Source organism: Coregonus lavaretus, assembly GCF_964263955.1.
Source record: "Coregonus lavaretus genome assembly, chromosome: 25".
NCBI classification, from domain to species: Eukaryota; Metazoa; Chordata; class Actinopteri; order Salmoniformes; family Salmonidae; genus Coregonus; species Coregonus lavaretus.
Window position 1 is genome coordinate 24,999,926 of NC_140012.1, and position 25,603 is coordinate 25,025,528.

Here is a 25,603-nt window from a genome sequence, read left to right on the forward strand (position 1 = left end):
GGGAGACTCCCCATACATATGGAAGAAGGTACTCTGGTCAGATGAGACTAAAATTAAGCTTTTTGGCCATCAAGGAAAACGCTATGTCTGGCGCAAACCCAACACCTTTCATCACCCCGTAAACACCATCCCCACAGTGAAGCATGGTGGTGGCAGCATCATGCTGTGGCGATGTTTTTCATTGGCATGGACTGGGAAACTGGTCAGAATTGAAGGAATGATGGATGGCGCTAAATACAGGGAAATTCTTGAGGGAAACCTGTTTGTCTTCCAGAGATTTGAGACTGGGACGGCGGTTCACCTTCCAGCAGGACAATGACCCTAAGCATACTGCTAAAGCAACACTAGAGTTGTTTAAGGGGAAACATTTAAATGTCTTGGAATGGCCTAGTCAAAGCCCAGACCTCAATCCAATTGAGAATCTATGTTATGACTTAAAGATTGCTGTACACCAGCGGAACCCATCCAACTTGAAGGAGCTGGAGCAGTTTTGCCTTGAAGAATGGGCAAAAATCCCAGTGGCTAGATGTGCCAAGCTTATAGAGACATACCCCAAGAGACTTGCAGCTGTAATTGCTGCAAAAGGTGGATTGACAAAGTATTGACTTTGGGGGGGTGAATAGTTATTGTTTGTTTCACAAGAAAATATATTTTGCATCTTCAAAGTGGTAGGCATGTTGTGTAAATCAAATGATACAACCCCCCCAAAAATCCATTTTAATTCCAGTTTGTAAGGCAACAAAATAGGAAAAATGCCAAGGGAGGTGAACACTTTTGCAAGCCACTGTATCACCTTTATTCATGTTATATTGTGCTTATTACATGTTTTCTAAAGTTTATAACAAGGTTCTAACCTGGTGTGTGTGGTCTACCCCTTCCAGGTGGTTGCAGGCAACCAAGTCAATAATCTCAGGAACAAACACGCAAGCACTGACGGCCAAGGCAGACCTGCTCAAAGAGGAGGTGGATGAAGCTATGAACAAAATGGAACTCTGCAAGGTAAGTTTGCCGGACGTCCATTCTGCTATATGAATTTGGATAAATCACAGGCCTAAATCCCAAATGAATGTTAACTGCTCGCAGAAGAGGAAGTGGAAAATGGAATGTTTTGACAGAAGAACATAAGAGCAGAAGTGGACATTCCAACCTCTGTGACGTTGTGGCTGCTTGCTTTAGGAACAATGCCCAGTCAGCTGTGTGCGTGAGTGCCTGCGTGTGTGAGCATTTTGTCTGTGTGTGTGTGCGCGCATGCGTGCATGTGGCGCCTCTGTGTGTGTTGCTGATTCAGTGTATTGTGTTTGTATGGAGTGGTGTGTGTCAGATCTTCTGTCCTGTGTGTTTTCCTTTCTCTGCTCTCCAATCCTGTTCAGCCCTGCTAGCCTACAGCTCTACCCAGGCCCTGTCAACAGCAGACAGATTTTAGACACTGTGGTAGGCCTAATGGCCATACCCACTGCCAACACTAGCAGAGCAGCCACCTGAAATACATTGATTTGATTCTGATATAATGGAGACCAGAGAGGTGGATGGGTTTAGGTCGATAATAAAACAGGCATAGTGAAATTACTGTTGTTGTGATGATTTATCATTAAATGGATAACGTGTTGTTTTAAGTTTTAAATGTAAGTTCTGAGAGTTGGTTCTTCTCTGTCATCTGGTTGTAATGATCTCTTGTCTGTGCTCCTCTCTCTCAGGACCAACTGGCTGCAGACATGTACAATTTCTTCTCAAAGGAAGGGGACTATGCCCGCTACTATGTAATGGTGTGTGTGTGTGTGTGTGTGTGTGTGTACGTGCGTGGGTGTGTGGGAATGTTCACAGCTGTAGATTGACTGGGTGAGCAGTTGATTTTGTTTTTAGTCCTTCCTCTCATTGTTGACTGACACACTCCCTCTCTCTCTCCCCTCCACAATGTTATGTTGTGTTCCCAGCTCTTAGAGGCCCAAGCTGATTATCATAGAAAATCTCTGACTGTGCTGGAGAGTGTCCTGCCAACCATCCAAGCACAGCAAGGTACACTACACTCCTGCTCCCCCTCCAAACCCCTCACAGCCAGGTGCAGTACAACCCAGTCTTTTCTCCCTGTGCTGGTTGAACTTGCCCAGAAATTATCCTCCTCCAATCCTAGCCTTAACCATGATGGAGGGAAACGCCAGTACTACTTCAAATGTGTCTAGGGACAACTTCATCGTACTCCCCCCTAAAACTTCTCACAGCAAGAAACAGTGCATTCGGAAAGTATTCAGATCCCTTGACTTTTTACACAATTTGTTACATTACAGCCTTATTCTAAAAATTGATTCAATTGTTTTTTTTCCCTCATCAATCTACACACCTACCCCATAATGACAAAGCAAAAACAGGTTTTTAGAAAGTTTAGCAAATGACTTGAAAATTAAAAACCTAAATATCACATTTACATAAGTATTCAGACCCTTTACTCAGTACTTTGTTGAAGCACCTTTGGCAGCAATTACAGCCTCGAGTCTTCTTGGGTATGACGCTACAAGCTTGGCACACCAGTATTTGTTGCGTTTCTCCCATTCTTCTCTGCAGATCCTCTCAAGCTCTGTCAGGTTGGATGGGGAGCGTCGCTGCACAGCAAGAATTTTTTCACTTTCACCCTTTTTTCTCCCCAATTTCGTGATATCCGAATGGTAGTTAGTCTTGTCCCATCGCTGCAACTCCCCTACGGACTCAGGAGAGGCGAAGGTCGAGAGCCATGTGTCCTCCGAAACACGACCCTGCCAAGCCGCACTGCTTCTTGACACACTGCTCACGTTGTCAGCTTGCAGGTGCCCGGCCCGCCACAAGGAGTCGCTAGAGTGCGATGGGACAAGGAAATCCCGGCTGGTCAACCCCTCCCCCAACCCGGACGACGCTGGGCCAATTGTGCACCGCCTCATGGGTCTCCCGGTTAAGGCCGGCTGGGACCCTGGGATCGAACCCGGGTCTGTAGTGACGCAATAAGCACTGCGATGCAGTGCCTTAGACCGCTGCGCCACTCCCTCAATCCTGACTAGTCTCCCAGTCCCTGCCGCTGAAAAACATCCCCACAGCATGATGCTGCCACCACCATGCTTCACCGTAGGGATGGTGCCAGGTTTCCTCCAGACGTGACGCTTTGCATTCAGGCCAAAGAGTTCAATCTTGGTTTCATCAGACCAGAGAATCTTTTCTCATGGTCTGAGAGTTCTTTAGGTGCCTTTTGGCAAACTCCAAGCAGGCTGTCGTGCCTTTTTATTGAGGATTGGCTTCTATCTGGCCACTCTACCATAAAGGCCAGATTGGTGGAGTGGAGTGGCTTCCGTCTGGCCTGATTGGTGGAGTGCTGCAGAGATGGTTGTCCTTCTGGAAGGTTCTCCCATCTCCACAGAGGAGCTCTGGAGTTCTGTCAGAGTGACCATCGGGGTCTTGGTCACCTCCCTGACCAAGGCCCTTCTCTCCCGATTGCTCAGTTTGGCCAAGCGGCCAGCTCTAGGAAGAGTCTTGGTGGTTCCAAACTTCTCCCATTTAAGAATGATGGAGGCCACTGTGTTCTTGGGGACCTTCAATGCTGCAGACATTTTTTGATACCCTTTCCCTGATCTGTGCCTGGACACAATCCATATGGACAATTCCTTTGACCTCATGGCTTGGTTTTTGCTCTGACATGCACTGTCAACTGTGGGATCTTATATAGACAGGTATGTGCCTTTCCAAATCATGTCCAATCAATTGAATTTACCACAAGTGGACTCCAATGAAGTTGAAGAAACATCTCAAGGATGATCAATGGAAACAGGATTCACCTGAGCTCAATTTCGAGTCTCATAGCAAAGGGTCTGAATACTTATGTAAATAAGGTATTTCTGTTTTTTCAACAAACAAAAAAACTTTTCGCTTTGTCATTATTGAGTATTGTGTGTAGGTTGATGAGGAAAAGTGTTTATTTAATACATTTTAGAATAAGGCTGTAACGTAACAAAATGTGGAAAAAGTCAAGGGGTCTGAATACTTTACGAATGCACTGTACAGACCAATCCTCACATCCTTTTAAAAAAAATAATTTTTCTCCCCACCCCCCTCTAGCCACATAAAGGTTTAACTGAGCGTGATACAGGAACTCTGTCCATCAGTACATTAACCAAAACAACTAATTCCTATAATTTACAGTGTTAAATAACACTGTGCGAACACATTTTTTTGTTAACAAATGTTTCATTTTGTCGTTATAATAAGATTGGTAGCAACGTGAAAATCGTTGTGGAAGTCTTTTGCAGCTCAAGTCGACTACAAAACTCACAATACAATGCTCTCTCTATGGGCTAGCTAGCTAGCAAACGTAGCTGCACACAATAATACTGAAATCAATATCAGCATGTGAAGTTGCTAGTTATCTGTAAAATCGTTTAAACAAACTGCACTATCAATTTAGGAGTCTACAATCTCACCATGTTCAACCACAGATCGTGTGCCTCGCAGAGTGGATTCATTCGCAACGGCCATGCAACAGCAGCATGCAATGCAACTGTCACGGTTTCGGCCGAGGCGGCTCCTTCTCCTTGTTCGGGCAGGCTTCGGCGGTCGTCGTCTCCGGAGTACTAGCTGCCACCGTTCGATGTTTCATGTTAGATTGGTTTTGTCTGTTTGTCACACCTGTTCATTGTTAAGTGTTCATTAGGCACCCTATTTAGTTATCTTGTGTTTGGTCAGGTGTTGTGTGTAATTGTTCGATGTCACGTGTTGTTGTTGGTCCGCTGTTCTGTGCTCTCTGTATTTCGTTTTGTTTAAGAGAGTCCTGCACGTTGTGCGCATTTACTTTGGACATTCCAGTGTGCGTATGTTTCGCCTGTGGCCTGTTGCCGTGTTGGCTTGTACTGTCGGACTTCACTAAAGACATCTGTTCTTTGAATCTCTGTGTCCTGCGTGTGATTCCACGTTCCCTCTACACTCAACCCTGACAGCAACCTGGACTGAAGAGGCAGAAAAATAGGAGAAATGTGGTGGACCCTCTGCTAATTTATAAATTTGTCGAGGTAGGAATATCACAAAAATATGATCAATGGCTCATTCAAGAGAAAACAACCTCCCGCGTTATGACATCGGCCAGTATTGAAATCTGACATGTATGATAGACGTTTTCGCAATCTAAAAGTAATCTACCGTACAAAATAATGAGATACCAAACCCATTCACAGGGTTGGTTAACTCTTCAGATTCCTCGAGTCTCCACAGAATTAGGTAAATCCGCTTTTAGTTTTCACGCTCCACATTTTTGGAATCCCTTACAAAATGAATTACATTTGAATTCCCTGGTGCCACTAGGGCAGTTTAAAACCCTGATGATAAATGAGTTCACCGAGGTGTGCAATTGTTTTGATTGATTGAATAACTTGTTTATGATGGCTGATGTTCTAATGTAACGTGCTTTTTATTGTATCTTCTTATATTTTTGTATTTTTTACTTTATGGTCTCAGGGCACCATTCAAAGTGGTCTCAATTGGACTACCCTGATTTAAATAAAAGTTCATTTGTAAAAAAAATAAAAATAAAATGCTATGTCATACCAGCTGTAATTCTGCCTGCGTAAACGGCAAGAGCTCAGATACACATGAAAACGAAATGACCCTCAGGATCGATAGAACATCATTCAGAGATGCCCAAAAACGATATAACATTCAAAATGGGTGAATCTTTCCTTTAATTTGATGTCTATTCATTTATTTCACCCTGCCGGCTAGTCTACAGCTGTTTGCATCTTGTTGTTTTATTTGTTAGGCCACTTCAATCACTTATAACTATATTAAAACGCCACATCAACCGTCTCTCAGTCAAGGTAAATGCTTATTTTTCTCAAGGATGGCTGAATGCAACTGGCAGGCTGTGTCAAATAGAGAATGACTTATTGTTTCTGTAGGACTGAAAAGGTTTACAGGGAAGCCATTTATTTTGGTATCTCCACTCTCTCTTTTTAGTATGGTCGTCCTCCCTCTCTCTTCTCCCTGTCTGTAAAGCTGTGTCCTGTAAACTTGTTTTTCTCTAGTAAACAGAACACATTTGGTCTAAATCAGACAGCCTTGCTCTCAGCATGTAGGTTATGATGACTCAAAGTCAAACACTCCACACTATTTACAGCTCACGTCAGACCTACCTGGGCTTTCCTTTCTACAGAGTGCACAGAAACTCACCAACACATACCATGGATGGAGACCATTTGGTTATTAGTTACACCTAGCTTTATTGAAGGAGGGAGTGACTGATGGTAGGCCAGAGGGGACATTGTCGACCTAGAAATCTACCATTCACAGTCCCAGGCCTCCCAACCTCTCATCCACACACTGCTCTTCCTGGGGTGACTACCTACCACCCTCTCTCGCTGCAGACCTGTAACAACTTCAAATCAAATTTGTATTTGTCACATGCGCCGAATACAACAGGGTAGACCTTACAGTGAAATGCTTACTTACAAGCCCTTAACCAACAATGCAGTTTTAAGAAAAACTACTTTAGTGTTGTTACCACCATGCTTAGTGCTACCGCTTTCTCTCTCTCTCCCGTCAGACTCGTGGACGGAGAAGCCTGCGTTTGGGACGGGGCTGGAGGAGCATCTGAAGAGGAGTAGCAGAGAGATCGCTCTGCCCTTAGAGGCCTGTGTCATGATGCTGCTGGAGACTGGCATGAAGGAGGAGGTAGGGAGATGGAGGGAAGCATTGGAGAGAGAGGGGGAGAAAGGAGGGGGATCATAGTAAGTTGAGGACTAAGATATGTCATTATTGATGGGTGAATGGAATAATAGGATGGATGAAATGGATTGAACCCATGCAGTGGACCCAAACACGAAACATAAAATGCACTTAAAAACTGGTCCTAAACATAATTGAACCAATCAATTTGAAATGTTTACAAACATGAACATGAGAAGAGACGGGACGAAAACATTCAAATCTGCTGCAATTTTCTGAGTTATTTTCACTTGTTAGAAATGTCAGCAATTATGCTGTGATTCCGATTTATTAGGATGCTATGTTTGTGTTTGCACGGTTTTAGAATACAACAGAATGTCTCTTGGTGGTCATAATAAATCAGCTGTGTGTTTATTCTTGCCTGTCTTTAGTTCTCACCACATTGTTTGTCTTCCCATTCATTCTATGGGTGAACACAACACAGTCAGTGTGGTGAGAAGAGAAGGACAGTTTGTTTGGGAGGAAGAGAGTAGAGGTGTTTGTGTGTGTGAGGTTCTGTGTGTGTGTGTTTGCGCGCATGTGAGAGAGGTGAGTGATGTGTGTTTGCATTTGTGTGTGTGAATGAGTACATGGTTGGGTGTCTGTGTAGTTATTAAAGGAGAATTTTAGCTTTTTTACAACCAAATCTCTATTTTTGGATTGAATGGCATGTTTATTTTTTTGCGATTTGTGGTGGATATTTTAATCAGGCTTCGTGTTCTAAGAGTTCAGTTATCCTTCCCCTTGCAGACATTATTTTAGTATTTTCCTTCAACCGAAAAAGTCGGCGTCTTTTCTTGTCTATCTTACTACGACGTTCTCCCATTCTCACTCAATTTCCTTTACAATCATTCCATTTATTTAATTATTTGTATTTTAACAATGTTGTTCAAACCTATTTTAAAGTCTTACTTAAATCCTATCTACTGTTTTCTATGAAAACAAAACACTTCACTCAGTCACCAGCCTATTTCATTTGACACATAATTATCCCATTTATTTACTGCTCTCCTATTTCCACCTAATCTGTCACGGTTCTCTCTTCAATACACACACTCATTTTATTGGTTATTAATCTTATCCTTTACAGTCTAAGAATTAACAATCCAGAAAAACGCATGTCAAAAATGTTATAAATTGATTTTCATTTTAATGAGGGAAATAAGTATTTGACCCCTCTGCAAAACATGACTTAGTACTTGGTGGCAAAACCCTTGTTGGCAATCACAGAGGTCAGACGTTTCTTGTAGTTGGCCACCAGGTTTGCACACATCTCAGGAGGGATTTTGTCCCACTCCTCTTTGCAGATCTTCTCCAAGTCATTAAGGTTTCGAGGCTGACGTTTGGCAACTCGAACCTTCAGCTCCCTCCACAGATTTACTATGGGATTAAGGTCTGGAGGCTGGCTAGGCCACTCCAGGACCTTAATGTGCTTCTTTTTGAGCCACTCCTTTGTTGCCTTGGCCGTGTGTTTTGGGTCATTGTCATGCTGGAATACCATCCACGACCCATTTTCAATGCCCTGGCTGAGGGAAGGAGGTTCTCACCCAATATTTGACGGTACATGGCCCCGGCCATTGTCCCTTTGATGCGGTGAAGTTGTCCTGTCCCCTTAGCAGAAAAACACCCCCAAAGCATAATGTTTCCACCTCCATGTTTGACGGTGGGGATGGTGTTCTTGGGGTCATAGGCAGCATTCCTCCTCCTCCAAACACGGCGAGTTGAGTTGATGCCGAAGAGCTCGATTTTGGTCTCATCTGACCACAACACTTTCACCCAGTTCTCCTCTGAATCATTCAGATGTTCATTGGCAAACTTCAGACGGGCATGTATATGTGCTTTCTTGAGCAGGGGGACCTTGCGGGCGCTGCAGGATTTCAGTCCTTCACGGCGTAGTGTGTTACCAATTGTTTTCTTGGTGACAATGGTCCCAGCTGCCTTGAGATCATTGACAAGATCCTCCCGTGTAGTTCTGGGCTGATTCCTCACCATTCTCATGATCATTGCAACTCAACGAGGTGAGATCTTGCATGGAGCCCCAGGCTGAGGGAGATTGACAGGTCTTTTGTGTTTCTTCCATTTGCGAATAATCGCACCAACTGTTGTCACCTTCTCACCAAGCTGCTTGGTGATGGTCTTGTAGCCCATTCCAGCCTTGTGTAGGTCTACAATCTTGTCCCTAACATCCTTGGAGAGCTCTTTGGTCTTGGCCATGGTGGAGAGTTTGGAATCTGATTGATTGCTTCTGTGGACAGGTGTCTTTTATACAGGTAACAAGCTGACATTAGGAGCACTCCCTTTAAGAGTGTGCTCCTAATCTCAGCTCGTTACCTGTATAAAAGACACCTGGGAGCCAGAAATCTTTCTGATTGAGAAGGGGTCAAATACTTATTTCTCTCATTAAAATGCAAATCAATTTATAACATTTTTGACATGTGTTTTTCTGGATTTTTTTGTTGTTATTCTGTCTCTCACTGTTCAAATAAACCTACCATTAAAATGATAGACTGATCATTTCTTTGTCAGTGGGCAAACGTACAAAATCAGCAGGGGATCAAATACTTTGCATGTTCAACACACCACTGTACAGTATTCAACTCTCACTTCTCTATACTCATAGCTCTCAGGCTACATAGACATTTATCCTATGCCTACAAACAGTACTGCCAATGCCAAATCCCCTCTCTGGGATTTAGGATCCTTGTCACCTACTTTTATTTTCACTACAAATTCATTTTTAAATTGACTTACTGAAATTCAGTGGGTTGTAAATTGACTCACTGAAATTCAGTGGGTTGTCATGTTCAGATTCGTGAATGTGGTGTGTTCCCCCAGGCAGTCATCAGTGGAAGTCTGGTCAGGGCGGGTCCACATTGTCTTTGGTCGGACAGATATTTCCCTCACTCTCCCACGGAGAGTGCCACCGGTGTCTCCTTCGCAGACCTTCACTGATGCTCTCCCCAGACAGAATCACATATCCTCACATTCGGAAAGAAAAAACAGTTATAATGAATTCCTTAGGGGGGTTTCTAAGTGTGTGTTATCTTATCAACTGGGAAGCAACTGTTTCTCCCTCAAAATATTGCTCTATTAATTTCTGCAATGGCGGGTTTTGTACCCAGATTCTATTTTCCCTTACACTAACAATCGTGGTCTGTCGAATGTATGTCTACCTGCTTCCCACCGGGTCCATACCGTTCTGAGCATCCACTAATCAATTTGGAACCTTCTATAATGTATTGCTAGCCTATCTTTATGGTCTGCAATTTCAACCTCAGGGTTTGTATAATAATAATAATAATAATAATATGCCATTTAGCAGACGCTTTTATCCAAAGCGACTTACAGTCATGTGTGCATACATTTTTACATATGGGTGGTCCCGGGGATCGAACCCACTACCCTGGCGTTACAAGCGCCATGCTCTACCAATTGAGCTACAGAGGACCTACACCTCACTATAGTCAACTGTGGCATTACCTTATTTCTATTTACAGTGGGGAGAACAAGTATTTGATACACTGCCGATTTTGCAGGTTTTCCTACTTACAAAGCATGTAGAGGTCTGTCATTTTTATCATAGGTACACTTCAACTGTGAGAGACGGAATCTAAAACAAAAATCCGAAAAATCACATTGTATGGTTTTTAAGTAATTAATTTGCATTTTATTGCATGACATAAGTATTTGATCACCTACCAACCAGTAAGAATTCCGGCTCTCACAGACCTGTTAGTTTTTCTTTTAAGAAGCCCTCCTGTTCTCCACTCATTACCTGTATTAACTGCACCTGTTTGAACTCGTTACCTGTATAAAAGACACCTGTCCACACACTCAATCAAACAGACTCCAACCTCTCCACAATGGCCAAGACCAGAGAGCTGTGTAAGGACATCAGGGATAAAATTGTAGACCTGCACAAGGCTGGGATGGGCTACAGGACAATAGGCAAGCAGCTTGGTGAGAAGGCAACAACTGTTGGCGCAATTATTAGAAAATGGAAGAAGTTCAAGATGACGGTCAATCACCCTCGGTCTGGGGCTCCATGCAAGATCTCACCTCGTGGGGCATCAATGATCATGAGGAAGGTGAGGGATCAGCCCAGAACTACACGGCAGGACCTGGTCAATGACCTGAAGAGAGCTGGGACAACAGTCTCAAAGAAAACCATTAGTAACACACTACGCCGTCATGGATTAAAATCCTGCAGCGCACGCAAGGTCCCCCTGCTCAAGCCAGCGCATGTCCAGGCCCGTCTGAAGTTTGCCAATGACCATCTGGATGATCCAGAGGAGGAATGGGAGAAGGTCATGTGGTCTGATGAGACAAAAATAGAGCTTTTTGGTCTAAACTCCACTCGCGGTGTTTGGAGGAAGAAGAAGGATGAGTACAACCCCAAGAACACCATCCCAACCGTGAAGCATGGAGGTGGAAACATCAGTCTTTGGGGATGCTTTTCTGCAAAGGGGACAGGACGACTGCACCGTATTGAGGGGAGGATGGATGGGGCCATGTATCGCGAGATCTTGGCCAACAACCTCCTTCCCTCAGTAAGAGCATTGAAGATGGGTCGTGGCTGGGTCTTCCAGCATGACAACGACCCGAAACACACAGCCAGGGCAACTAAGGAGTGTCTCCGTAAGAAGCATCTCAAGGTCCTGGAGTGGCCTAGCCAGTCTCCAGACCTGAACCCAATAGAACATCTTTGGAGGGAGCTGAAAGTCCGTATTGCCCAGCAACAGCCCCAAAACCTGAAGGATCTGGAGAAGGTCTGTATGGAGGAGTGGGCCAAAATCCCTGCTGCAGTGTGTGCAAACCTGGTCAAGACCTACAGCAGGGTTCTTCAATTCCGGTCCTGGAGTGCCGAAACACTTCTGTTTTTTTATTTCTACCTGGAAGTTAATTGCACTCACTTGGTGTCCCATGTCTGAATTAGCCCCTGATTAGAAGGAGAGGATGAAAAACAGAGGTGTTTCGGCCCTCCAGGACCGGAATTGAAGAACCCTGACCTACAAGAAACGTATGATCTCTGTAATTGCAAACAAAGGTTTCTGTACCAAATATTAAGTTCTGCTTTTCTGATGTATCAAATACTTATGTCATGCAATAAAATGCAAATTAATTACTTAAAAATCTTACAATGTGATTTTCTGGACTTTTGTTTTAGATTCCATCTCTCACAGTTGAAGTGTACCTATGATAAAAATTACAGACCTCTACATGCTTTGTAAGTAGGAAAACCTACAAAATCGGCAGTGTATCAAATACTTGTTCTCCCCACTGTAACTCTTACTGATCTATTAAGGCTATCTGTTGGCTGTGGACCTCAATTCTACAAAAATCATTTCTAAAATGGGGTTTGGTTTAAAACAATCACAGGTGCACCTTACTATTTTATAGTTGTTTTCTACTATATATATATATATATATATTTATAACCTGCAGGAATATTTTCCCATTTCTATCTCAGGAGATGTACAGGGAAACATTCACAATAACATCTAACAATAGTAACCCAGGGCATACCTGTTTACCTCATTAACAAAACATTTGATCAATTACATACACGTTATAATTTGAACTTCACCAAGTCAGATGCCCTCGCAAGGTGTCACCTGCACTCTAGTTCTTCATTCAATACATTAACCTCACCACTCCTACTGTGATCAACCCAGTACTACGGCCCTGGACTTTTGGCAGCCCGCAACTGGCAAATTAACAATTATGTCCAAGGATACCTCCCTTAAGAACATTCTTATCAACTCAACAAAGTCCTGATAGTTACCTCAGCTGTGGCCCTCTTAAGGAAGACCTCACTCTGTTTTTATTTTTTCTTATCTTGTCATCACTTATTGAAAGATTGTCCAAGCTCACCTCTCTCAGTAATATGTTCGGGATCTGGCATCCACCCGCCCCCGCTTCCTCTCAGATCATAGGCGGGTCCAGCTGCTCTACAGGAGCGTGGTTTTCCCTGTGGACAGTTTACCCAGATCTTCAGGAGCGGTCAACAGGTGAAGTGCAGATCCCATCCTCGTCGCCAAATGTGGTGGATATTTTAATCAATAATGAGGAGAGACAAGGTCAATCACCAATCAGAATATTAACTTTATTAAAAACGTATCGATAAGCGAGCTCAACAAGCAGGAAATGCTGACGTCTTTTATAGTGGACCTAAAAATGCTTAGTCATGGCTGGTTCCACCCCTCCCCGGCAGATCAGGCGCGCTACCTTGTCTTCTTCTTGTGTCTTCTTCTTGTGGCTATGTGTATCGGGTCATAGCGCACAAACAAGTGAAAACGTTAGTTCCGTTACTGCTCATATCTCCACACAACTGTGCTCTTGGAAGAGAATAAAAGACGGGATGAACTGTAAAACTGTGGTCACTCTGAGGCTCTTTGTCTCATGCCGTGTGACCAGGTTACTCAGAAGCAACAAGAACTTGAAACAATACAGGTCTATCTATTCCTCAAGTTTATCTCTATCCCATGTCCTTGACTACACGCCCACAGCAGCTGCAGGGAGCTAGAGTGTTGCAGGTCTTTTAGATGTTGTAGACATACAATTGTGTAATTCTGAAATGTATCCGCAACGTTATATTCCATTATGTTTTTGCGACTTGAACGATACCGCTCTGTCCATTCTAGCAGCAGGCTACACAGTGGAACTGCTGGATAGGGTAAACTGCTCGAGTCGTACAAAATGGAATATAACGTTGCGGATAAAGTTCGGAATGACACAATTTCATGTGTACAACATTTAAAACCTGTATCACTATACTGAGAGCGTTTCCGTTTCTAAAAGGACGTATTTGGGTGTTTTTGGGGCATTTGTTAATGTTCTGTCAGAGCCCCCGTACTGCACAATGAGGATGATGAAGTGTATCGCTGGTTGGGGTATGTAAAAAAACAAAACAAGTGAAATCGCCAAAAAAGTGTCTGGACCCTTCTAGAACATTGCATTTACATAAAACAGATTTGGTTGTAAAAAAAGCAAACTTCTCCTTTTAAGCATTGTTTGCGGACTGTGTGTCTGTCTCATCAATCGTGTCTCTGTGTTGTTGTATCAGGGCCTGTTTAGGATCGCAGCAGGGGCCTCTAAACTGAAGAAGCTCAAGGCTGCTCTGGACTGTTCCACGTCACAGCTGGAGGAGTTTTACTCAGACCCCCACGCTGTCGCTGGTATGGTCCTAACCCCCACTCACGTTTTATACATGTTAACGTTTTATACATGTTTCAGCAAGTGTTTTCAAGTAATATAACTGAAATGACTGTCAGACCATTCCTCACATAACTGTCCTTTGATTCCAGGAGCCCTGAAGTCTTACCTGAGAGAACTGCCTGAACCTCTGATGAGCTTCCAGCTTTACGACGAGTGGATTCAGGCGTCTAAGTAAGCCACCACACACAGTCTTCTTCAATAGCTGTAAAAGGAAGTGTAACCAAGTAAAGCAGTAATAAAATAAAGGAGAAGTAGTAGAAATGAAGTTAAAAAAAGGAGTGACATTATGGCAACCATGAAACAGGTCCGTGATTGTCTCTCTGTCTCTCTGCCCAGTGTTTCAGAGCCAGACAAGCGTCTGCAGGCCCTATGGGTTGTGTGTGATCAACTACCGAAGAACAACAAAGCCAACCTAAGGTGGGTAACAGATGGACTGGTTCACACAACTTTGCTTCACAATAAAGATGTGTGTAGTATGAAGATATGTTACCCTGTTTCTTAGAATCTAATGTTTGCCTTACCTGTGCCTGTCTCTGTGTCCTGTGCTGTAGGTATCTGGTGAAGTTCCTGTCCAAGCTGGCTCAGGACAGTGATGTCAACAAGATGACCCCTAGCAACATCGCCATTGTACTGGGACCAAACATGCTGTGGGCCAAAACAGAGGGGTGAGAAAGGGGGAGAGATAGGGGGAGTTACTTACTGTTCAAACTGGAAAAACAAATGTTTATGTTCACAAGTTGGTGTCAAAATCGTGTAGTGTTTGTCTATAACATGTCTGCTCTCATCTGTGCCTGCAGGACTCTAGCTGAGATGGCTGCTGCTACCTCTGTTCACGTGGTGACCATCATAGAACCCATCATACAGCACGCTGACTGGTTCTTCCCTGAGGGTATGTACATATGACCTTTGACCCTTCCGCTTTGACTGGGTCCATAGGAGGGTGGTCCTTGGTCTCCTGTGTACAGGATCATGAACAATGGAAGCTGGAATGTCATCAGAATGCTCTTTCAGTGGTATACATCTGATTCCCAGGCTACTCAAAAATATGGATCTGTTTGTTTTTAAATGGCGCCTAAAGGAATTCTACTTGCCTGTTCTCCACCTTTGCACAGATGTGGAGTTTAATGTATCGGGGATGTTCGCCATGCCCACCCCTCCTTCCAACCACTCAATGGAGTACGACTGTTCCACCATCGAGAGGAAGAGGCCTGGTAGCATGGTGGGGCCAGAGAACGATATCCCTCGCAAGGACAGGTAACCATCAACAGCAGCTAGGGCTGTTACTTACGGTGACCGTATTACCGCCACACCGGCGGTCAGGAGTCATGAAGGCAGTCAAATTCGATGTGACCGCTTAGTCACGGTAATTAGGCTTCTCCAAGCGCTGATGCTGCTGATGGTCATTAGTAGCCTACCTAACTTGCTAACTGCCTGGTACTCAGCACTCTATTGTCCCTCTAATCACTCTGACATCAATGGAAATGTATTGAAAATCAAACACTTCATGAGAGCCCATGAGCTCATGTTGTGCAACATTTCTATAGGCTATGCAATTGCTTGATAAAACAGAGTGATGGCCTCTATTAAAAGAGGAGGATCCCATCAGCTTTCTATAGGCTAGGCCTACTATATTTATTTCTCAACTTTCCTAATATTAAGCACATTGCTTCTCTTTACAACAGGAGTATAGCCTACCTGGCTGGCACGAAAATAAACCACAGGAAAAGCGTCCTCCATTCGCTATTTAAGTGCATAGATGACATGTATTTTTTCCCCTGCCCCTGTTTTGAGACAGGTGCATGATAATGGTCCATTCTAAATCAAAACAAATTTCGCACATATATTATTTAGTGTATGTAAAGACAAGATTAAATCAAGAGTAGTCTGATGGGTGACAATATTAGCCTATCACTTGTTAATGATATATTATCACTTGTGAATGATGCACAGCGTAAGGCAAGAAACAATGCATACCTTTTTTTTAGCTACTTTTTCCAATCATAGTAGCATACCTCATGTAGCCTAGCCCATAGGCCTATATGTTCTGATAAGGTTTGTATCACAACTAAAGTGATCAAATAACTTAAAATTAAGCACATTAATCCGCTTTACAACAGATTTAGAGCCTAACTGGCATACATATGCAGCGTGTGAGTTTCAAATTTGGGGAAGATAATTTTCACCATAAAAATGCACCAATAAAAGCATAACATGCATAATCGCATTTGCGGTCACTTTTGATAATGGTGTTTTCCCGCTAATGGGACATTCGCACTTATAGCCTACTGCCGTGTGAGCATTGCTGCGCTTATAATGTGAAGAAATAGCCTAATAGTTTATCAACATTTTAAGCTAAATGTTGTGATCTGTTGCATCAGCCTCATTGTGTAAAAAAGTTTTTTTTTGATGCTAGTGGTTGTATTAATTAGGGATCTATCACATCCCACAACTGTCCCAGACTATGTTTGGAATATTTATTTCTCGCACAGAATAGAATAGGTCAACTTTTGTACAATAGGGGATAGTAGATTGTGCTTTTGCTTTTGCTGTTCGTTAGGCCTACTCATCTTGTTTGCCGAAAAGTAAATGTGGACAGTTCTTCCAATATCTTCAATATGCGCCTTGGAATTGGATAAGGACACGCTCAGTTGCGTCCCCGATGTGTCTGTTTTCACTTGTAGCCTGTGAGAAAGACCCGAATCACGTGACTGAGAGCCATGTGAGTGAGAGGTTCTTTGGAGCAAGCAGCACACAGGGAGAAGGGAATTATAATTATTATATTCAGGCCAAGGGCACAACAGCCACTGGCCCAAAAGGCATGGATTTTTTTAGGGGGCATTACGGCCACACAAAGGGGATGCCGCCGGGAAATTCGAGGCATTATCAAGTGCTTGTCAAATTGTGAATGAGAGACTGATGAAGTGTGTACAGCCTGCGCAAAAAAACAAAGCAGAGCTCATGCCTTTCATGCTACTTTTTTCAAATCATCATTAGTCGCATCATGCAGCCTTAGAATGTATTAAAAATCAAAACATATAGCCCAACATTTGTATCACAACTAAAGTTACATAAATAACTCTAAATTAAGCATATAGGAGTAGCTGTTTATTTGTTAACCGTTTAACACAGAATAGCTGCATGTGTGTACTCCCTCAAATCGTTTGGAGAAAATATCCTTTCTATTTTATTCAATTGTATTCTTCATACTATAAAATACTACGGAATTCTAAGCAAATCTTGTGTGCTAAATGAACTAGTGTAGCCCACAGCCATATGGCATAGCCAGATCAGTACTTAACATAAGGACAACTCAGAGTATGCTATTCTGTTCTTCTGAAATAGACTACATTTTGTTCATATCATGTTTCTTTAGACCTGTCTAAAATAAATAATGGATTTATTGTGAAGGTGTAGACTATATTACATGGATTTATGTATGACTATTTTAAATGTAGATGTTCCAAAGGTCTGCATCAGTGGCTTGTAGGCTATGCGTGGAAGCCAGAAGATGCTAAATGTGTTTATTAACAGTCAGAAAATTGTGTGACCGCCACAGCCCTAACAGCAGCACCCCATCACTACTAGCTCCATCCCTCTACTTGGAACTGCCATGGGGTGAAAGGTCAAGGACAGAACCTATACCTGCCAATGCTCTGAGCTGAGGATATGCTATTTAAATCGAAATGATTTTCACTTGTATAACTCAACCAATAATACATTAATTTACACTTTGAATGTTTGGTTTGATTGGTAGCTCTGCTGATTATCACTACTTACATGGGGGTCTTTTTTAAGTGTATTTCTGGATGTCTTGTTTAGTGCTATAGGCTTCTAGTTGCTTCTAGTTTATCTTTGTGGCTTTATACTACAAATCTACATAACATCCCTTTTGACTATTTGGTTTGGAGTATCTCTCGCTCTCTTTCTCACGCTCTCTCTCTACAGTCGTGGTCAAAAGTTTTGAGAATGACACAAATACTAATTTTCACAAAGTCTGCTGCCTCAGTTTTGATGATGGCAATTTGCATATACTCCAGAATGTCCTGAAGAGTGTTCAGATGAATTGCAATTAATTGCAAAGTCCCTCTGCCATGAAAATGAACTTAATTCCCAAAGAACATTTCCACCTCATTTCAGCCCTGCCACAAAAGGACCAGCTGCCATCATGTCAGTGATTCTCTCGTTAACACAGGTGAGAGTGTTGACAAGGCTGGAGATCGCTCTGTCATGCTGATTGAGTTAGAATAACAGACTGGAAGCTTTAAAAGGAGGGTGGTGCTTGAAATCATTGTTCTTCCTCTGTTAACCATTGTTACCTGCAAGGAAACACGTGCCGTCATCATTGCTTTGCACAAAAAGGGCTTCACAGGCAAGGATATTGCTGCTAGTAAGATTGCACTTAAATCAACCATTTATCGGATCATCAAGAACTTCAAGGAGAGAGGTTCAATTGTTGTGAAGAAGCCGTCAGGGCGCCCAAGAAAGTCCAGCAAGCGCCAGGACCGTCTCCTAAAGTTGTTTCAGCTGCGGAATCGGGGCACCACCAGTGCAGAGCTTGCTCAGGAATGGCAGCAGGCAGGTGTGAGTGCATCTGCACGCACAGTGAGGCGAATACTTTTGGAGGATGGCCTGGTGTCAAGAAGGGCAGCAAAGAAGCCACTTCTCTCCAGGAAAAACATCAGGGACAGACTGATATTCTGCAAAAGGTACAGGGATTGGACTGCTGAGGACTGGGGTAAAGTCATTTTCTCTGATGAATCCCCTTTCCGATTGTTTGGGGCATCCGGAAAACAACTTGTCCGGAGAAGACAAGGTGAGCGCTACCATCCGTCCTGTGTCATGCCAACAGTAAAGCATCCTGAGACCATTCATGTGTGGGGTTGCTTCTCAGCCAAGGGAGTGGGCTCACTCACAATTTTGCCTAAGAACACAGCCATGAATAAAGAATGGTACCAACACATCCTCCGAGAGCAACTTCTCCCAACCATCCAAGAACTGTTTGGTGACGACCAATGCCTTTTCCAGCATGATGGAGCACCTTGCCATAAGGCAAAAGTGATAACTAAGTGGCTCGGGGAACAAAACATCGAAATATTGGGTCCATGGCCAGGAAACTCCCCAGACCTTAATCCCATTGAGAACTTGTGGACGATCCTCAAGAGGCAGGTGGACAAACAAAAACCCACAAACTCCAAGCATTGATTATGCAAGAATGGACTGCCATCAGTCAGGATGTGGCTCAGAAGTTAATTGACAGCATGCCAGAGCAGATTGCAGAGGTCTTGGAAAAAGAAGGGTCAACACTGCAAATATTGACTCTTTGCATAAACTTAATATAATTGTCAACTTAATGTAATTGTCAATTGTCAACTTAATGTAATTGACACTTATGGAATGCTTGTAATTATACTTCAGTATACCATAGTAACATCTGACAAAAATATCTAAAAACACTGAAGCAGCAAACTTTGTGAAGACCAATACTTGTGTCATTCTCAAAGCTTTTGACCACGACTATACTCTGGGACTTGGTGATTCTGTCCTGTCGCCCTGGTTTCTTTCTCAATGTGGCTCTGCCGTCTGTCTGTCCTCTCTCCTCTCTGTAGTTTTGCTAACAAACTGTCGGACCATAACACCGTCCCCCGTAGAGGCAGCAACACCTTAGGTAGAAAGCAGCATGCTTCACCTGCCTTCCAGCCCCCCTTACCCCCGGTGGAGACCCCAGGGCCTGGGCAGGTCACAGGGTGCATGGCCGAGCTCCAGGCCCCACTGGGGGGCATGCCGTTGGAGGGCTGCCAGCCTAGCCTGGCACTGGGTATGGCTGCCCTGGTGGCAGCGCAGCAGCTTCTAGCTACTACCGCTGAGGAACTCAGGTAAGGGTGTGTAGTGCACTGGGGAGCACAGACACGCATGCCACTCCACTGCATGGGAAGGAAATACCCTTTTGCCTGCAACCTTTGATGATAAATTGTTGATAAGTGTGTGTGCACTGTTTATGTTGTCACTGCTCTTGTACAAATATATACGATTTATGGTAATTTTAATGCAAAAAAAATTGTTTTATTTGAGTGGAAAATGACTACAGAGCATAGAAAATGTTGAAGTGACCACATGGGTTTCTGCCTCACTTATTATTTTCCTAGAGTGTTTCTCTCACTGTCTAACTGCATTTTCCTCAAACAACTAACAAGTAATCATTATAATAACACTGTGGGTACATCTCCGTTCAGACCACTGGCTCTGTACAACAATGGTTTGTGTGAGCCAGCCATCCTCAGAGGGCCCTCCTCACGCCTCTGCTCTCAGGCTAGAACACATGAATCAGCAGAAATGTTGTTTGGCCATTAGTTCTGTCCTCTCATTGAGCTTATGTAACTTTTGAAGGATGTTTATGAAAGGATTCCATTCAATCTCAGTTCCAGACTGTTCTATTGATCCATTGGACAGAATATAGAAGGTAAACCGAAAACACCGCCCAGTGCAGTTAAGGACAAAAAGCTCACAGAACAGGCCTTCAATTTCATCGTGGACATTTTCATAGCACTACGCTAAAATCTGAGTGCTGTACTTAAATGATGACCTCTGTCTGTCTGTTAAGCACCCCAAAGCGTGAACCCACCTCCACCCCGACCCTCCACCAGAGGAACGGTTCAGGAGGGGGCCACCCGGGCACAGCCAGCCCAGCCGTAGGAGGGGGAGCTGTGGGAGGCCCTGGGGCTGGATCCATGGGGCCCAGTCCACACATGATGCGCAGAGGTGAGACACCCACTCCTTAAAGCGAATCAGCTCACCTTTATTAGGTTGTTTGACATTTATTTTGAGCTATATGCATTATGGTATCATGAGGAAATGTTAATGAAGAACCTATTATTTTCTTTTCCATTAGTAAGCCTCTTGTTACAAGGTAATTTGCACTAGCAGTTATATTGTTACATTTGACATAGATTTACAAGCATGCTACACTGGATGCGTAACTTTTTCAGAGTGTAAGACACTCCTATTCATTTGAATGAAACCTGTGTGTAAGCAACGCAGCTCTGTAAGAGGCCTGCGCTGCTTAGCGTAAAATTGCGCTCTGGTTCTATTTTTAGGAATTTAATGCGCGCCTCATGCCGGAGAAAGTGGCTTGGGCTCTGCTCAGGCTGGCTATAGTTACGAGTCCAGTGTAGCAGCTGAAAGCCCACTGTTTTTGTGACGCCCAGTATAGCTCCCCTATTAGACGTAGACATGCAATTTCAAGTAGCCTAAAATAAAGTATTTGTAGACATAAGATATTTTCTGAAGTCCACCTCTCTCCACTATCCAGGTACAAAGAAGCCGGCCCCTGCCCCTCCCAAGCCGCACAACCCCCCTTCAGGCCAGCCCAGTAACCCCACCAACCAACACCCCTTCTCAGGCCAGGGCCAGGGCCAGTCCCTCAGCCCCTCTCCCAGACCCCTCTCCTCCTCAAGCCACTCTCCTACCTCCCCCACCCCCCAGGCCTCCACCACCCCCCGCCGGCAATCAAGCAACCAGCCTCCCATCCAGGCCCCCAACCACCCGCCCCCACAGCCCCCCACACCCTCACAATTCAGTCCCCCGCCCCACCCTAGGGCCCTCAGCCAGCCCACAGGAGACCACCCGGGGGCGGACCAGTCTCCTCCAGATACCCCTACCCCACCTGACACCCCTCCGCCCTCCACCGCCCCCCATGACATACCCGGTGCCCATCCTTGCTCCCCCTCGCCCTTTCAGTCAGGCTCCCTCCCCCGGCCGCGCCCCGTCCCCAAACCCAGAAACAGACCCAACATCCCTCCTCCCCCTCAGCCCCCCACACAGGGAAATGATACCAACGGGATCTGCAGCACAGCCTACAAAATCATGGGTGAGTCCAGTCAAGTGATGCGTTATTGTCCCATGAAGGGAGATTCATTTGGCAACACGCCACAGAAATACATTCACAACAGTCTATAAACAGACAGAACAGACATCACAACAATCCCTTCTTTCAGTTTATAGTATTGGTTCAGTATTCAGTACCTCCTTTTGCTCTAGTGTTGAAAGTACATTGACAATGTTTTATCTCTAAAAGTCCTGTGTCCACAGGTTAAGGAGCATTTATGAAAGGTTTGTCAGGTGATACTTGCATTTTGCAGCTCCTGTACTCCATCCATTTTTTTTGCATTACTCCATTACCACAACATACTTTTAGAAACCTACCACTTGTGCCTGCTTTTCCAATTGTTCCCATTGGTCGTGAATCATCATGACATTCAACCTTCATTATTAAATCATTTAAATGTCAGTAACATTTTGATGTGTGATTTGCAAAGGACATCTCTAATGGTTGGTCTGTAAATGATGAAAGGATACCGCAAACTAAAAACCGATTTGATTCATCGAATTGGCAGAATATACACTTTTTAAAATTTGATTGTGTCAGGATGTCTTTTGCAAACCCTTCAATTGCATTTGTTCGCCCTCTCGAAATGTTTTTTTTTTTTTTGTTAAGTCATTGTTGTCATCTTGATTGGAAGACTTGGCCTTTACTATTGTACATCAACATCAGAATATCATTCTAGCATGATCATAGCCTTTCATACATATTAACTTTAGGCTAAACACACTGCATGCCTAACGCCTAACTTGACTTGGATGTGTTTTAGTTTGGCAACCCAACAGCATCAGGTTTTAGTGTTCTGGTATGCATGGAACAGGATTGTACTTAGGTGCAAGCCTTGGATGCATTTGAAGCATGAGGCTCTCTTTAACTCAGTGCTGATGATGGCAGTAATGTGGTTTGGAATGTGGATAGCGTTAGCATGACTCTGTTCAAATATAAATCTGTTGTCTCAGCGTCATCTCTGATATGCTACATAGTGTGGCTGGCACTTAACGCTACTTGATGGTGCACTGCTATTTTCCTGTTTTGATCTTTTAGCCAATGGAAAATGGTAAACAGTGGTAATAGATTGCATAGGTTGAAGCCACTGTTTGGCTGTCAGATCCTTCAGATTATTGTCTTGAAGGTAGTAGCATGGGGGATGTGATGGTCTGTACTGGAGGTTGAATTTGCATTTTGCTTGTTTTTTTTTAAGCATGTCAACCATCCTTGCCAAAACATACTAACATTGAACACAAGTCACCTTTCGATGATTTTACAATCCACTATTTCGTTTTCCCCTTCAGGCATTTCTACTAATTTAATTCTTAATACTTTTACTTAGTTAATCCACAATATTTAGCTAAAGGATGATTCTATACAATCACTCAACAAACAACTACAGCTTAGCAGACTTTTAACATTAACTCCTCAGTCAGCTGTAGCACTAACATTTCACTATGTCTCTGTCCTGTCCAGACCCAGTGCTGTCTCTCAAAGGATTGACCCGAGCCTTCGTGCCTGAGTTTGCTGTGGACCAGCAGCCAGTGACCGCCCCCTCCATGGCCCCCATGACGTCCGTGCCCCAGCCCAAAGATTCAGACCTGGACACAGAGAGTACCGTCCTATAAGGAAGAGGACTGGCATTGGCTCTCTGTCCCCTCTCAATCTCCTCTCCAGGTGTGGGTAGAAGTTGACCCTAACCACAGGTCCAGATATTAGTTTCATCCCCTAATGGTTAACTGTAGGACTAGGGGTAGGGTGATCTGGTCCTAGACCTGTGGTTAGTGGCAACTTCTACCTCAAGCTCCCCTCAGATCACCACACCTCTGCTGCTCTCTCCCAACTCCACCTCCCGGTGTCTTCCACACACTAATTTTCTCATCACCATCACCCCCTTGGTCCGCACTACCCCAGCCCTGTTACAGCTACAACTTCATACAATCAACTCAACCACCCCAGTGGAACTACAGAACAGGACTCCCCCCTGGACACTCCCCACCAGGAAATCGTAACTCTGTAGCACTGATGAAGCTTTGTAGATTTTTTGGGGATGATGCACAGCAATAAAGAGGTTTGGAATGGAAACTGTATGCATTTCCATGGGAGGTTGCACCTTAATAAGGGCCCTGGGCTGGATTTCTAAGCTAGCATATGGAATTATTTTAAGATGCTTAAGGGACTGCTAGTAGAGTGGGTTGTTAACAGTGGACTGACAGACAACTTTGATATTGGTGTGAGGTGTGTTGTTCTTGATGATGTCCTTGAAAAATACTATTTGTAAATGTAAAGCACAGCAAATGTGGGTAAAAGTAGAAACCAAACAAAATAATAATTATTGCTGAAATGTAGCTGGTCACTGCAGGTTTCCAGTCTCTCACACACTTATACCTTTTTATCCCTGTTTTTGTATGATACCCATCCTTCGCTCTCTGTATTTATTTCCTAAAACACATTCCTTGTAGCTTGAGTTAATAATCATGCAGTTTTCTGAAGCATGCCTTACTGGTTCCATAACTCGTTGTAGCAGGGGTAGGTCTATATACTTTCAGTATACATGCTGATCCTCTTGGCTTGTAGGTGCCTTCCTAACCTTCTGTGTTTACGCCGATGTTGCTGGGGCATTAAAGTGCCAGTTCCTGTATAAGTGAATGTAGGAAAGGACTGTTTTAAGTGCTTATACTGTAGCTACCTTGTCATCTGACTAGTGAATTACTTCAACAGTTGATATTGCACTTGAACCAAGTCTAAACCCCACAAGCGCTTGCTTTCCAGTGAACAGGTGTCTATATGGAAGATCATTCTGCTCTACCTTTTCCACTGAGCTGGGTTTTACACACAAACCAATGTAACAACCTAGTAGTGAGGTGGTGTTGGATTCTAGACCAGAAAAGCTTCATTATCTTTTATTTTTATACACGTTGCTTTTTCCTTGAATATAATGCAGGGTTGTGCTCCTAGAGAACAGACCCTGAATGGTATCAACTAAAGGGCACATATCTGGAGGCTTCAGTTGCCCTGAAAACATGTTCAGTATTTGTACTGCTTTTCAGAGAGAATCATCATCCATGTAGTCTTGCTGAGATTCCCTTCTATCTCTTATTATTATTATTTTCCTTTAACTTGCTGCCTTATCCTTCTGCAGAAAGAGTACCTTGTTTTCGAGGCTCTGAACAAATGGCATTAAACTACAATTGTTAAAGCTGCGTTTTGAGCTCGGCTAGTTTTGTATGCAGACTGAGCTTAAACAATAAATAAATCAAAGGTAAAATGACTGCTTGGTTATACTCCCTTTCCGAATAAAATAAAGTAAATGAAGAAAAAATTTGAAATCGTTGTGAGTCATGGCTTGATCACTCACATACATGCACACACAAAATCAGTAAGAAAATTGTGGGAGGACGATTGTCTAGTAATAATTTCTTCATTCTCCTGCTACCATTAAATCTGCGGTGTGTCGGCCACATGATTTCTAAAATAAAAAACGAATAGTTGTTAAAAAAAAAAATTCTGATTCAAGACTAAGGTGTAGCTTCAATCCGGACTGGGGAAGATCTGTGCTATAGCGTGTTTGAAATATAAAGGCAATGTTCCCGCGTTCGCGGAGACTGCATTCACAGTAAATACTGCAAATGTCGGCTCAATCGGAAATGACCTTTACATTTAAATTGTGCTATAATGCGTATCTAGCCCTAGATAAAACACACACATACACACAAATAATTTACCAGAGTCCATGAGGATGTTGGTAGGCTTGGTGTAGGTTTGTAGGAAGGTGGATAGGGAGTGCAGCACCTTACTCTGACAGAGGTAGATGAC

At 43.6% G+C, this 25,603-nt stretch overlaps 1 protein-coding gene across 2 annotated transcripts in view; it reads left to right on the forward strand.

The window, feature by feature from the left end:
* arhgap17a (Rho GTPase activating protein 17a) overlaps nt 1-24,990 on the forward strand; it is a 74,327-nt gene extending 49,337 nt beyond the window's left edge. The window contains exons 8-21 of one of the 2 annotated variants that reach the window (XM_084141845.1): nt 882-999; nt 1,695-1,763; nt 1,932-2,013; nt 6,545-6,672; nt 13,772-13,883; nt 14,013-14,094; nt 14,260-14,340; nt 14,475-14,588; nt 14,721-14,812; nt 15,036-15,177; nt 19,530-19,796; nt 20,522-20,679; nt 21,230-21,787; nt 23,264-24,990. In XM_084141845.1, coding sequence (XP_083997971.1) covers nt 882-999; nt 1,695-1,763; nt 1,932-2,013; nt 6,545-6,672; nt 13,772-13,883; nt 14,013-14,094; nt 14,260-14,340; nt 14,475-14,588; nt 14,721-14,812; nt 15,036-15,177; nt 19,530-19,796; nt 20,522-20,679; nt 21,230-21,787; nt 23,264-23,415 — 2,155 coding nt within the window. In that variant the 3' untranslated portion in view covers nt 23,416-24,990. The remainder of the gene's footprint in view (nt 1-881; nt 1,000-1,694; nt 1,764-1,931; nt 2,014-6,544; nt 6,673-13,771; nt 13,884-14,012; nt 14,095-14,259; nt 14,341-14,474; nt 14,589-14,720; nt 14,813-15,035; nt 15,178-19,529; nt 19,797-20,521; nt 20,680-21,229; nt 21,788-23,263) is intronic. The other variant, XM_084141846.1, reaches the window with a different exon arrangement.
* The last annotated feature ends 613 nt before the right edge of the window (nt 24,991-25,603 follow it).